The 14,113-nt window shown below is 57.7% G+C and overlaps 1 protein-coding gene across 2 annotated transcripts; it reads right to left on the reverse strand.

Annotated features, from left to right (window-relative positions):
* Window positions 1-980: 980 nt before the first annotated feature.
* CDC42EP1 (CDC42 effector protein 1) lies at window positions 981-8,933 on the reverse strand. Of its 2 annotated transcripts, none has more exons than XM_064155299.1 (3): window positions 8,736-8,933; window positions 4,369-5,252; window positions 981-3,386 (listed from the first exon to the last, which is right to left on the reverse strand). In XM_064155299.1, the coding sequence occupies exons 2-3, from the start codon at window positions 4,808-4,810 to the stop codon at window positions 2,602-2,604; spliced, it is 1,227 nt and encodes a 408-aa protein (XP_064011369.1). In that variant the 5' UTR covers window positions 4,811-5,252; window positions 8,736-8,933; the 3' UTR covers window positions 981-2,601. The 2 variants fall into 2 exon arrangements, with proteins under 2 accessions (XP_064011369.1, XP_064011370.1); XM_064155300.1 differs by lacking the exon at window positions 8,736-8,933 and adding an exon at window positions 7,768-7,817.
* Between the last annotated feature and the right edge of the window lie 5,180 nt (window positions 8,934-14,113).

The raw sequence follows: 14,113 nt of genomic DNA on the forward strand, positions 1-14,113 counted from the left end.
AAGCATAGATCCCAGCAATGTGGCATTTGATGCCACAGAAGTGCTTAATTAGATGTTAGGTTTGGGAATCTCAGGATGTGGGTTTGATGTGTTCTGCTCTTGCAGCCAGCAGGCAGGAGGAAGAGATGCCTTGCTTTCCCGCAGGAGCGGTGCCACCCAAAGGGGTAGCAGCAGGAAGGCAGCACAGGTGTGCCCCTGAGCCAGCATTCCTGCCATCGATAAGCAGTTGTCTCCTCCGACTTTCCCCCTTATCTCACTGTGGTTATCTGCTGGAACATTCCATCTGGGTTACCCATTACTCTGACATTTCCACACCGAACCCTACTCGGCGAAAGTGAAGTAGGGGAAGGCAGTGGAGAGGGAGGATGGGATTTGGGCTGCATTAAGTGTCTCAGCACCTCCCAGTCTGTGTCCCTTGCATGGGACTACAGGCAATTAGTGCTGATTATCAGATGCTGCTGCTCTAATTAAAAAGTGTCTCGCCAGGCTTAAGTGAGACTGATGCTTGATGGCAAATATTGAGGCACCTTAAGATGTGTAGGAGGAAAGGAGAGTACAGCAGCATCTTATGGACAGCCCAGTCCAAGGGTGGCAGTGCCCTCTCCACTTCCTCACTGCCCAGCCTGTGGGAGTTGTGCAGGTGTGTGACTGCACAGACAGAAGGTGTGTGATGGGCTGGAAGGGCTTTAGCCAAGCCAGCTTTGGGAAGGGTATCCTGCTTCAGGCTGCAGACGAATTGTTGCCAGGCTGGAGAGGGAGCTTTGCACTCTGGCGTGTGCTGTGCAGGACCTGGTGGATAGCAGGTTGCTTTGGGTGTTACCCACAGTGAGTGGCAAAGCACTGGGATCCAGGGATCCCAGAGGTGCTGGATGGTCCTGCTGAGAGTGGAGACAATGGGCTTGTGTCGTGACTGGAGCACCAGCAGGAAGAGCAAGGATGATGCTAAGGTCACTGCAGCTGAAGGTGGGGAACCAGAGAAGTTATTATCAAAACTCTTTTAATAAGGACAATAATAAGTGCATGGGATACAGAGTGAAGGCAGAAAGAATAGTCCACTGATGTGAGTCTTTGGTCTGGAACTTGTTTTACCATCTGGGGAGCAGAGAGCAGGGGGAACTTGTGCTGAGAGCCAGCGTCCATGCCCTTGAGGGTGCAGGGCCAATAAAGCTGATCCTGCTGGGTGTCAGTGGCCAGAGCTGGGGACTCCTCGAAGCTGCTGCCTGCCCCAGCTTGCTGCTGCTGGACAGCATGAGGCAGCTGCCCGAGGAGGCAGGGGGAGATGTGTTTGCCCACGAGTGGCACTCCCGTGCACAACACACGTGCAAGCCAGAGCCTCTTTATCCCGCCTGAGGAGTGCCCTGCCACAAGCAGCCAGGCAGCGCTGAGCTGTGTGGGAGCAGTGCCCTGCAGCCATGGCCTGGCACCCCGCCCTGCCACCACACACCTCCTCCTGACCCAGAGAACAAGGAGGGGTCCTGTGAAGGTCCCTCCAGTGACCTCAGCCCCCGAGCATCTCTGCTCCACCCCGTGGCACAAAGGCCCTTCTGTGAGGGCCAGTCTGCACGCGGGGCAGCGTGGGGGGAAGCTTGGGGGAGCAGCTAGTTCCAGGGTGGCCACGTTGCCCATGGCTGCTCAGTGAGGGGGGATTAACTGTCCTTTGTGGGTACCCCTGGGAAAGGGTGCACTGGCAAGAGGGGTGTGCTGTGGGGAATAGGGTGAGGGGATGGGATGGAGAATAAGTGTCACAGCTCAAGTAGCTGCAGAGTCCTCTTTTTCTGAGGCAGGGAGAAAGGAAGGGAGTTTTAGGGCCTGAAGCGCAGAATTTGGTGACCTAAGAATTTCATCTCTGCCTCCAGCTAGCCAAGAATTTGCTCCTGTCCCTGCTGTGAGGGGTTGGTGCTGGGGATTGGGACAGGAGCCATCCTAAGTGATGCTCAGCAGTAGGAGGCAAGTGAAAAGGCCTCTGCAGTTATCTCTGTGTGCTCTCACCTTCTGAATGCTGAGTTCATGGCTTTTCTTTGGAAGGAAAATGACAAAGCTCAGCTCTGTGGGGTTTGCCTGCCCCTTGACCCTCCAGCTGACCTCCCCTAGGAGATAATGTCCTGTATGGGAAGGTCTTGCACCAGCTGGAGCTGCTGAGGGTCCCATCCCCTGTGTGCCAGAGCTATGGGTAGAAATATCTGGGAGGGCATCTCTGCTGGCAAAAAGGGTGGCTGGGGGCTTCAGTGGCAGGACAGGGCAGGCAGGTCCCTGGGCATGCCAGTGCGGCCAGTCTGAGGCATGGCAGACAGGGCGCCAGGGGGAATGGGATGGGGTAGGAAGGGACTTGGGGTTTCTTTGGCATGTGGGAAATTTCCTTTGGCTTCTAATGGCAGTGAGGACAGAGAGGGGATGTGATGCCTGAAGCTGTGATACACAGCCCTCACTGACACTCTGCACAGCCCCACGGAGACTTTTGGCAGGTCTCCTCCTATCCCACTCCAGCTCCCCCAGTGCCCCCAGCCTGGCAAGGGGTGTGCCTGAGGGTGAAGGACAGGGAGGAAGGCAAAGACCTCAGCTTGAATGCCTCTGGTGGGAGATCATGATGGGAGAGATGGCCATTCACACCTTGACTTCGTCATCCTCCTCCTCCTCATCGGCATACCCAAAGGAATTGCTGCGTCCCACTCGGGCACCAGCATACCCTTCCTGCAGGCCATACAGCTTGCCCTCCTCCTCCTCGTCTTCCTCCTCTCCTTGGTTCCAAGTGGCCTCAGAGGACTGGCTCTCCCCTGTCGCCTGTGACCTCCAGGACCTGCTGCTGGGGCTCTCCCACGGCGTCTGCGTCCGGGCCTGCAGGGGACCCTCGCCCTTCTCCGAGCTCCGTGGGGTGCTGGTCCCGCCGTAATGACGGGCCAGGACCTGGGCTGCCCGGTCAAACTCTCCCGCCTCGATGGTGCAGTCATTCCAGTGCCCCTGCCACGGGGTGCCTCTGGGCACTGCCCCTGAAGCCCAGGCAGGGTCCTCGATGGCGTGTGCCTCTCCATTGGCATGGACTGACAGCCCTGGCAGCGAGCTGGCCCCAGACAGGCTGCTTTGCCTAGAGCGCTCCCAGAAGCTGAAGGTTGCCTTGTCCTCTCCCTGGGATTCACCTGATGCCTGAAGGACTCCATCCTTGGTCCCATCACTACGTGGGAGGTCTGAGTCATCCTCCCTCGCCTCTCCTCCGTTGGTTTCGGAGAAGCTCATCACCTGGAGGAGCTCGCTCATCAGGGAGGGCCCCAGGTCCAGACGGAAGGAGAGCAGCGAGTCCGACTGCTTCAGCTCTTCTTCCCCGGGGCAGGCGCTCTCCTGGGCCTTTTCTAAGCGAGGGACACGAGGGATGGTGCAAAACCCGGACTCGAGCCCTGTGAAGCAGAAGGGATGCTGGTGAGAGAGGGGCAGCTGGACAGCGGGAAGCCTGCCTTACATCTGCCGGGCACAAGGGACGCGGCCACCGAAGTGGCACAGATCATGCTTCCACCGGAGGGGCTGGCCAGTGTCTGTATGCACCCCTCCAAAGCCCAGAGCTGCGGTGCAGGGTCTCCGGGTGGGCTCGGTACGATGCCGGGTGGGGCTGAGCCAGGCAGGTGGGACCAGGAGATGGCAGCATTGCCTCGTCTTGCCTTTCCCTTTCCGCCCAGCCTCCTCCCGCCCGCCGGAGGACCCCCAGGCCCCCCTCAATCTCCCCCTTCAGACCCTTTGCTCCAGACCCCCCTCCCTAGGAAAAGCTCAGTGCCGTCAAGCTGGAGAAGAGCCGCCCATAGCTGTCCCATCGCACAACCTTTCTCCAAAGGTCCCTCCTGCTGACAGGGAGGGATGTGGGCCCGATGGGGAAGGGGAGGATGGAGTCCTTGAGCACACGGAAATGGAAGCATTGGCACAGCTAGGGCCAGAGTTAGAACATCGGTGTGGAGATGGGGAAGGCCACGCCATGGATCTCCTTGACCTCACAACTTGAGTGTGGGAATGCCCTACTGTCCCAGTCCGTTCTTGGCTTCCTTGGTGATGCTGCTCATGCAGCAAGCGCGAGGCTGGGAGAGGGTAGGGAGTAGCCCCTTCCAGCTGCTCCAGCTGTGTGGTGGCATGGGGAGTGAGAGGAGAAACCAGCCACTTGTGGGGAGCACCCTAGGGGAAGACCCTCTGGGGGTAGGAGCAAGAACCAGGAGTGGCAACAAGGTAAGAGTAATCTCCTCACAGGCACTAGAAGGACTGGGGACTTGTAAATGTCCTGACTCTGCTGAGAGCCTGAAGTCCCTTAGTGGGCAAACTGAGGCACGGAGTGATGGAGAAGGGCTGCAGCGGATGCACGGTGCCCAACCACCAGCCTCTGCTGTGTGCTTCGCTTACCGTAGGCCTGGTGTGTTTTGGAGAAGCTGCTGGAGGCACTTTTGAAGGAGAACTTGCTGGTCAGGCCCCGGCCCCCACCGCTGTCATACAAGCCCTCGTTGAGCTGCGGCAGGGAGACAGCGTTCTTGATGATGGGGGACACAGCCGGCGGGGCTGGGGACGTGGCCGCGTGGTCCACGCTGCCGCGGCTCCTGAGCGGCGACCGGCGGACGTGGCGCAGCGTTCGGGCGAAGAAGCTGTTGGCTTTGGCCGTGTTGTCCCCGCCGTGGTTGCTGAGGAATGAGGTGTCCCCAAAGACGTCCCCGCCGCGCCCCACGTGCATGGTGTGCCGGAAGTCCCCCAGCGGTGGGCTGATCATGTCTGGTGTCAGCTCCGACTTCAGCCGCCGCTTGCCGTGGGAGCCTGACACCCAGCTGAGCACCGGCAGCTTCCCCAGGCTCATGTTGCACCCCTCACCTTGCCCCTGCCTTTGAGAAATTCCCCCCACACCAGCCCTGAGCGGGCCTCCAGCGCCGAGGTGGCTTGTCACATTCCTGGCCTCCCCATCGCTCCTGCTCTGGTGCTCTTGGTTCCGTCACCTCGACTTCCAGCAGGCGGGAAGGGTGCCTGTCCCCCTGCTTAGCTGCACTATGTTGTGCTCATGAAGTCACCTGCAGCGGGTATGTCCCCAGTGGCAAGAGTGATGATGGTACAGAGGTGACCCAAGAAGGTGTCTGGGGTCTGGCCCTCAGTGCTGTGGAGGCTTCTGGAAGCTGTGTCAGGCCACAGGTTTAGGGTTTAATCCACTGTCTTCTGCCACCACTGAGTGAATAGGAGCTGGTCACAGGTGACAGGAGCTTGGGGTGGGCTGGCAGGGCAATGACCTTGGCTCCCTTGCTGGCCACCTAAACAAGATAAGAGGAATAGTGAAGCTCTCAGGATTTTTCCAACCGTGTTGACTATGCCCCCAGGACTGGCTGGGGAGGTTAAAGGCAGTGCCTGGACAATGGGTGTCCCCCTCACCTGTCCCTCATGGAGAGGGGAAAAAAGGCTTTCCCCCCAAAAAACAAAGGTCTCCTTCACCCCTCTGACCTCCCTTGAGTGCCTCAGTTTCCCCTGCCTGCAAAGCAATTTTGCTGGAGCCATGATGAAAGGCAGGCTGAGGATTTCTCTCCCAGGAATCTCTTCCTGGAGCAGTGACCTGCCCAGCTGTCCAGGCTCCTGAAGTGAGAAACCTCTCCCTCCTTTTTGCTATTCAGATGAACCCTTGAGGAGAGGGTGAGGCCTGGGGACTGCCTGCTTCTTGGAGAGGAGCAGCAGTAGGGAGGGAAAATGCAATATTTGTGTACTGGTTTGTTTGTCCTCTTCTGGCTGAGTCCCCAGGTGCTGGGCAGACACTTGCAGGGAGCTGGAGTTGCAGGGCAGGCAGCTGCTTTGCAGGCAGGGAAACCTGAGGTGTGGCAAGGGAGGTGATTGCTGGAGGTCACAGGAGAAGGCAGGATGGGTCCTTTCACTCAGGCAGGTCCTGGGGGCACTGTGGGGCAGGTGGGGAGGTAGTGGCTGGGCAGACAACAGCAGGTCAGCAGTCCTCCATCAGCAGGACAGTCGGATCAGCAGATCCTCCACTGGTGTGCGGCATGAGGGAGATGATGGGTTGGGGAGTGGAGAGGATTCAAGACACAGGGCACCTCAGAGCATTGGTGGTCCAAGTGCCCACCTGAGGCTATGTCCATCCTGTGGCTTGGTACCCTTTCAGGAACTGTGGGAACAGAATGGATGTGGGTCCCTTCAGCAGGGCCAGCTATGGAGAGCACCATGCCAAGAGGGAACACAGAAGCCTCACATCCCATGTCCCTGTGTCCTGTGTCACCCTCATAGCTGCATGGCTCTGTCTGTCTCTGCCTGCCTCTTGCCTGTCCCTGGGTCACTGCAGAGCAGTGCCAGGGTGGCAGTCTCTGGAGAGGGGGAGCCCTGGATGTGAAGCAGCTTTCCTGGCTGGCTTCATGGTTTTTTTTTTCCCTTGCCCTGGCCTTGTTTGTTCACCCAGGGCCCCTCTTATCTGCCAGGGGTTAATGCCTTGGGAAGAGAAAACAAACCTCCCCTGGCAGCTCCCAGCACCATTGGCTGCCTCCGGTGGGTGGCAGTGGCTGGTGGCAGTGGGGACAGTGTCAGGCTGACTTCCTGCTGACCCCCTAGCTCCCTGGTTCCTGCAGGCCATGTCTGCCTCCTCCTCATGGAGGCCATGTGGTGCTGCCTTGCGGCCAGAGTGGACCAAACACGTGGCAGATCGGGAGTGAGAGGACAGCTGGGGAGTCATTTCCTCTCTCTGTCAGAAGTTCATCCATAGCTACTGGGTCAGAGCTCTCCTGGAGTGCAAGAAAACCATTGGGGTGGTCCCTGCAGCATGATGGGGCTCTCAGGACCACAGGGAGGAAGGTTATGGCTCCATTGTTTATCTGTCCTCATGTCCTCCAGGAAGGCACATGACCCCAGGAGAGAGTAGGTGAGTTACAGCTCTCCAGTTTTCCTTTCTCTCCTCACGTTAGAGCCCCTGAGAAACCCAGAGCGTGGACTGTGCCCTTCAGCATGTGCTGCAACAGGCAGGGCTACTCTGAGAGGTGGACACTCCCCCTGCCCTCAGGGTCTCATGCACAGCAAAGCTATCCTGCAGACCCCTGCTGGGGACAAGGGCTGACATCATTCTAGGGGTGGGATGGGGAGGCAAAGGAAGGGAAGGGGAGATGTGGGAATTGAGCATCCCCTCGCTCCCTGCCTGGAGAGCTAATGACGAGGAGCTAGGAGAAGGAAAGTGTTTCTCCTTCCCTGTGCCTTGGCCACCACTGGGACACAAGCCAACACCTCCTGGCCCCTGGCTGTCCTTGCCTGCTGGCAAGCACCAGGCACTGGGAGAGGAGGGAGGAAAGGCAGCTGGTGCCCAGCCCTACCTGGATGGCAGGTTACTGGCAGGTCTGTTGGGCTTTTTCTCCCTCCAATCTCCCCCTTCTTATTCCTTTCCTCTTCCCCTGCTGCAGCTCTCTGCCCACTATGCCCCTTTGAACCCTCCCCTCTGCCCAAGTGGACCGTCCACATCAGGCAAACTCGTGATTCTGTGGGCAAAGGGTGACCTGTGCATTCCCCTTTCCTCCACTGGGCAAGGGGGCACCTAGTCTGGCCACCCAGCTGCCTGGATGCTGCTTCCATCTGGCAGCTCAATGCTTTCACCAGCCCCTGGCACAGCAAGCCTGCAGCCCATCCCAGCCTCCCTTTCCCTGGCATTCCCTCCCTGTTTTCCTCATTGCCTCCTCTGGGAAGCCCCCTGCCCTCAAAGACCAACCGCTGGCACCTCCTCCTCCTCCTCCCAGCCTGGCCTCCCTTGTTTCCCCCCCGAGTTCAGCTGGTTTCCACTGGTTTTCCACTCACCAGGAATGGCCAGAGCTGTTCTGCTTGCTGGGAAGAGCGGAAACCAGAAAGGGGGGGAAAATAATCCAGATGTCTAGTTGGCTGGAGCTGCTGAAATCAGCCTCTTCCCTCCTCCTCCTCCTCTCCTTACACCTCCCCCCCCCAAAGGGGACATACTCCGAGGGGGCGAGGAAACATTTGGGGTGGTCTCAACACAGGGAAGAGCAGATGGAAATGGCCGTGGGCGGCCAGGAAGGCTTTCCTAGTCTTCCAAAGTGCTCCAAACCCTCCCTTTCTCCAGAGGAAGGGAGGCAGAGGCTCCCCTGCTGGGTCACTGCCCAGGGACGGGGAAAGCTGGCAGCGGCAGGGGCTCCGGGGAAGGGAGGAAAGGGGCTCGGCTGTGCTGGGGCTCTTCCAGCTCCCCTGAAGCAGTGCCGGGCAGTAGGCGGACAAGCCCGAGGCTGACCCCTGTGCTGCTGGCGGCGCTCTCAGTGCAGCCGCACCTCACCGTGCACCGAGCCGGCTGTTTCCCCAAGCAGATGCAGTGGGAACTTGAGGCAAGCTGGGGCTCCAAAGGCAGGCGGTTTCCAGCCATCCTCTCCCTACCCTCTTCCCCAAAGCCGTCCCTTTCTTCCTCCAAACCCCCCAAATCGAGGTGCTGAGAGGGCTCTGAGGGGTATCCAGAGCAGGCTGTGGGAAAGGGTGTCCCACTACCTCCTTCTGTCCTTGAGACCCCCTCCTCATCCCATTTATTTCCTAGCTGCCCTTCCTGGCCCGTTTCTCCTTGCTCCTGCTTTCCTTCCTCTCAGTTTCCTGTCCCGTTCCTGCCTTCTTCTCCCTTTCTTTCTCACCATCCTTCCCTTCTCCATCTCTTTGCTACCCTTTCTGCTTCTCCTCTCTTCGACCACCCTCTCCACCCCTTCCCTTCTGCTGCCGAACTGCCCCTTCCCAGCTCTACAAACTGTGGAATCAAAACTTTCAGGCTTTACCTCTTCCGAACCAGGGCTATTATTTTTTCCCCTCGTCCTCCAGCCGAAAAGTTGAGACACTCGCTGTGGGCTCCTGGAACTCGCTTCGAGGGTCACCAGCGCTGCATCCCGGAGCAGAGGTGGGGAGAAGGGGGAGGCATGCCCCCCTCCTGTTTCCCACGGTGTCCCCCCGAGGCTGGCTCTCCCAGGCTGCCGCCCCGATGCCACGGGAGAGAGGGAGCGAAGCCTCGGGGAGGGGACGTGGGAAGGCGGAGGGCGGGCTGCAGCGCCGCCGAGCCAATCCTCGCCTCAGCCACGAGAACAGAGAAAATGAGATTTATTCCAACTATCCAGGACAGAAAACTTCAGGAACTTCTCTGCCGCTCCCCTCCTCCTCCTCACTTCCCCAGTGCCATTTCCCGTCCTCCGGCATCGACTGCCTCCGGCTCCCGGGCGCCTGCTTCAGTGGATCTGGGCGAAGGGGGAAGCCCAGATCTGCTGGGCTGGCTAACCTGGCTAGGGGAGCCCGGCTGGGGGGGCAAAGGAAAGGAGTTTACTCCCCCTCTGTGTGTGAGGCTTCTCTGCTATCACATTGGGTCATCCTATCCCGTGTTGGATAGGAAGTCCCCAGTACCCAGGGTGTAGTGCTGCCAACCAGAAGTGGGGGCTGAGGGTGAGTGGTCATGCCAGGACCTGTGGGTAGCATTGGGTTGAGTCTTAGCAAGATAACAGCTTCCCTAAAGGTTGCGTGGATCTTGTTGGCTGTGGGGTCAGGACAAGAGTTATGAGGCCAGGACAATCATCATGCCAGTGGCAGTGAGTCACACCAGAGTGAGGGGGTGGCAGTGGGTAAATCCAAGGAGATGCTCTTTGGTGGCACCAGGGAGGGTTTCTGCCCACGCATGGGACACCACATCCCTCCAGAATTGATTCACTGCTTTGATTCTTGATTTTCACTGGGCAGAAGACTCTATCCATGCCAGTGAGGGACAACTTGCTAGTGGGTGCAGCACCATCAGTGCCATCAGTGAGCCACATGGTTTCCAGGTGACACTTGGTGGCTTTGCTGGAGAGTGCTTGGCCAGGCTTAAGCGCCTATTCATGGTTCCGTGGAGGAGAAGGGAGGTGTCTCTGCTAGTGAAGGCAAGATGAGACTTGTTGGGGTTAAGCAGGGCCTGGCTGAAGGGACGACAAGATGTCTGCAGAAGAGATGTCAAAATGGAGCCTGCCCTCTCACTGGGCTCAGGTGGCTCATACTAAGGTGCCTGAGAGGAAGCATCTCATTGCTTAGAGGTCTTCTAAGCAGCAATAAGGTTTTGGCACCATCTCAGTCTCTTGACTTCAGGCTTCTTCTCTGCAGAGTGAGATAGTTGTGATTTCTACCTTCTGTGGAGGTCTTCTCCATTAGGAATTCAGAGTGTGTGGACTCTGAATTTTGGTGGTACTTCTGAGTGGGTTTATGTTTTGGAAGGAGGCAGGATCTCTGGTCTGGGGGGAATGAGCTGTGTTGTCAGCAAAGGTAGAGAAATCATAGCCTGCATCCTCCCTGCTCACCAGAGGTACACTGAGCACCTCTCTTCCATCTCTGAGGAAGCCCGTGGGGATGGTAGGAAAGGCAGAAAAAGGCTCTTTCTTTGAGTGTCCTCCTTCTGCATAGCCTACCAGGGAATCTCCTCCCAGGTTGAGGGACTCCCCCTCACTCCCCTCACCCCCATCTCCATGCCCTGCTGCAGGGGCTGCGGCAGGGAGCAGAGCCCAAGCGAGGCAGCCGTCTCCGCCAGGGAATGCAGAACAAATCTCTTCCAGATGGGACAGGAGCCACATTCAGCTCCTCGCAGGGCGGCCTGCTCTCCATGGCCTCCTCCTCCATGCCCCTACTCCAAGTACCTCTGTGCTCCAGGCCAGGACGGGCTCTGTTTCCAGGAAAGCAGCTGGAAATCCTCCCTTTCGGTACCCCTCCTCAAACCTTGTGGTCTTGCAGCCATGCCAGCTGGGCTGTGACTTTCGTCATTCTGGAGATGACACTGGAGTGCTTTGGAGCCCGCCAGGGTATGTACCAGCTCCAGGACCCAGTGCCTATCCTGGCCTCTGGCTGCCTAGGTATGATCAGAGGTGGTGTGGCCCCTCCAGCTATATCCTGCAGGGGTTGTACCCTCCCAAGACTTCCTTTTTCATGCACAGCTGCTTGGTAAGTAAGTCCATCAAGTCTTGACTCACAGCTTATTTATTGAACTTGTCTGCAGCATGGTGCTGCAGAACCATTGTACCACCCAGAGGTGTCCTGGGTAGGAGCTAATATGTGGATTTCTCCCAGCCCATCTACCTCATTTACCTTCAGTCACCCCAGCCTTTCCTTCCATCTGTAACCTTGTGCCCCAGGCAGCAGGACCAGCCCCACCATCACAGAGAGACTGGCCACTGGGCTTATCATGGGAGCAGACAAGTGGCACTGCAGCTTTCCCAGCTGAGGCTTTGCTTTGATTCCCACATCAGAGGGGCTGAGCAAATTGTTCCCTCTTCTTCTCAGTGTTCATCTCTCAGGCATGGGACCAAGGTCTTATGGGTGGCTGAGTGTGACAGGATTGTAAAGAGGGATAAAGCCATGCTTGGGGAGAGGGAGCTGAGGTCTCTGCCCTACACCTGCAAGTGCTCAGTACTTCCCCCCCCATCTTGCTTTGCAGCCCCTTCTACTCACAGGCTCCATGCTCAAAGGAGGCTGATGCAGGACTCTCCTCTGCAGGACTCTTCTTCGGCAAAGAAAAATTCCCTTTCTTTCTTACCCAGGTGCCTGTAGGGACCTGAGGGATGGTGATAGGAACATCTGTTTATGGACAGGGCACTCACACCTGGGTTTCTATTCCCTGCCACTTCAGTTCACTGCCCTCCTGCCTGCCCCCCTTCTCAGGAAGGGATGGGGCAGCACCCCTGGAGCCCTTCCCTGGAAATGTCCTGGGGAAAGGGGGCAAGCTGGGGGCTAGGTGGGAAGGGGGCGCCTCGCTCAGCACACAAGAAGCAGATATCCTGTTGCTGCCCAGGGTCTGCAGCTCATATTTCCTCATTAACTGGGAGTGCTGCTCGTTTGCGGGTGACTTCCAGATGTTTCCACTCTCCTCAATAGTGGCCATGAGGGCACATACCACATGGGTGTGGGAATTACTGCCGGCAGCAGGGTGGGGCACAGGCCCCTGCCATGAAGGGGAGGGAAGTCCTTAGGGCTTTCTGCCCCACTGTGCACCCTGGCGTCACCTCATCCAGCTCCCCCCAAAACTGGTGCTGTCAGGTCCCTCCTCCCTGCTCCAGCCCGTGGCCTTTGAGTGCTGTGTCTCCTCTGCCTGCCTGTGTCTCACTGCCCTGAGGATGAGCTGGAGGCAGAGCTGGTTTTAGGGTGAGCAAGCCAGGGTGGTGACAGGTGACGACACCCTGGGGCAGAGTGTGAGGCACCCAGCGTCTTGCCCAGAGCATCCCTGGTCTGATGCCAGCACTTTATCCCTCAGGTCTCATAGCCTCTTCTCTGGCAGCACCACCAGGAATGTGCTGGGCCAGGCTCAGCCCATTTTTTTTTAGGGGGGGCTGTTCTGCAAGTCTCTTGTTCTGTGCCTGTAGCCTTTGAGATAACTGGAGAGATCAACCATACCAATGCAGCTCCAGTATCTTCATGCTGCACTGGGGGAAGAAAATGGGTGGGTTGTGTTTACCACCACCAGGCTGGCATCAGCACTGCATTAGACCCACTCATGCTGGAAAAGGGTGGATCAGTCTTTCTAAAAGCCCATTTCTTATTTTGCCCACAGATTCCTTCTGTTCCCCTCCCCTGGAGCAGCAGGAGGCTAAAGAAAGGGAATTGTCTGTGTCCCGCTTGCGGGGTTGGCAAAGGCAGAGGGGGTTGTGTGTTAGGCTGTTTTTCCCTTGGGAACTGGGCTGGGAACTCATAGCTTCCGGGTTTGCCAAAGCCCAGGAGGAGGTAAGGATGAGTTCCCAGGCTTGTCGGTGGGCTGCCTCCCTCCCTCTGCCTATCTCCTCCTATCCGAAATGTTTTCAACCTTCTTTCTCCTCCCACCCCTCCCAGCTTCCTCCTCGTACGTGGGTCCTGATGGCTGGCCGGGGATGCAGGCTGTTTTGGGGGGATGTTCGGGGGTGTTGTGGGAGGGAGGATAGTGACAGACCTCGGGACAGACTCAGATCTGTGCTCTCCCTCCAACTTTGCCCTAGAGGCAGAGGAGAGGGAAGGCGGGGTTGGGGAGTTTGGGACATTGTTGGGAAGGGAGGGAGAATGTTGCATAAAGCAGATGCAGTCCAGGACCAACTGCCTATATCCTGGAAGCACCTCTGTGATTCCAGGCACTGGGAAAGGAGATGTAAATATGTATGTATTTATGCATGCAGATTCTGTCTCCCCAGAACAACTCTCCCCTAACACCACTTGATTCTCCGGTTCCTTTTCATAGACCTTAAGGAGGTGCAGGAAGGAGTAGGGGGGGCTGAGATATAAATTTGCTGCTTGGAGAAGAAGCTTTCTGTGTGCAGGAGGCATCTTGGGTTTGTCCATCTCAAGTACATTCCTTTGGCAGCATGAAGAGGAAGAGGAGTTTAAAGCCTGTGCAGGCTGGAGGAAGCTGGGCTGGAGATCGCTGGGCTGAGGGGAGAAATAGAGTGATGATGAGGGTAGAAAGGGTGCAGAAGGAGGAAAGATGCATGGGGGATCGGGTTGTGAGCAGAAAACTGGGGAGGCTCTGGGATGAAGTAGCCTTGTGGAGGTGAATTGTGTAAGGAGATGGGGGAAGATGCTTGCTTTGGGGAAGGGAGGAGCTGGAGAATCCCAAGAGAAGGGAGCAGGTCCCCAAGGTTGGCACGGCATGGAAGTGAGGACCAACAAGGGATAGGGGATGCATCCGTGGAGCAGACAGGGAGTGAAGGTCAGGAAGGAGGAAGGTTGTGATGTGCAGAGAGGGGATATGGGATGGAGATGAAGAAATAAGTTATCCACAGTTGAAGAGGGAGTCTGCATATGAGGAACCTGTCCTGGTCAAAGGGAAGAGGTGAAAACCAGGGAAGTGGTTGGACATGAAGTCCGGACAGCTCTTCTATCATAGTGATTTTGCCTGTCCATCCAGCCCATGTATTTTTGGCCCACGGAAGGAAGGGGGTGGGGATGCAGAGACAGCTAAAAATAGGGGTGTCCCTGCCCATTCCCCCAAGGCGGGCATCCGTCTGTCTGCTGGCTTGCCTGCGGGGTTGCTGCGGGACCTGGAGGAGGGGAGCAGGCCCAGCCTCCTCCCCACAGCGTCTGGCTCTGCTTTTGTTTGTCTCGGAGCCCTACGGGGACAGGAAGAGGCCGCGGGGCCGGGGAACAATGGCTCATTCTCCGGGAGCCTGCGCCTGCCGAGGAGCGATAGGGGACG

Source organism: Pogoniulus pusillus, chromosome 15, assembly GCF_015220805.1.
Source record: "Pogoniulus pusillus isolate bPogPus1 chromosome 15, bPogPus1.pri, whole genome shotgun sequence".
NCBI lineage: Eukaryota > Metazoa > Chordata > Aves > Piciformes > Lybiidae > Pogoniulus > Pogoniulus pusillus.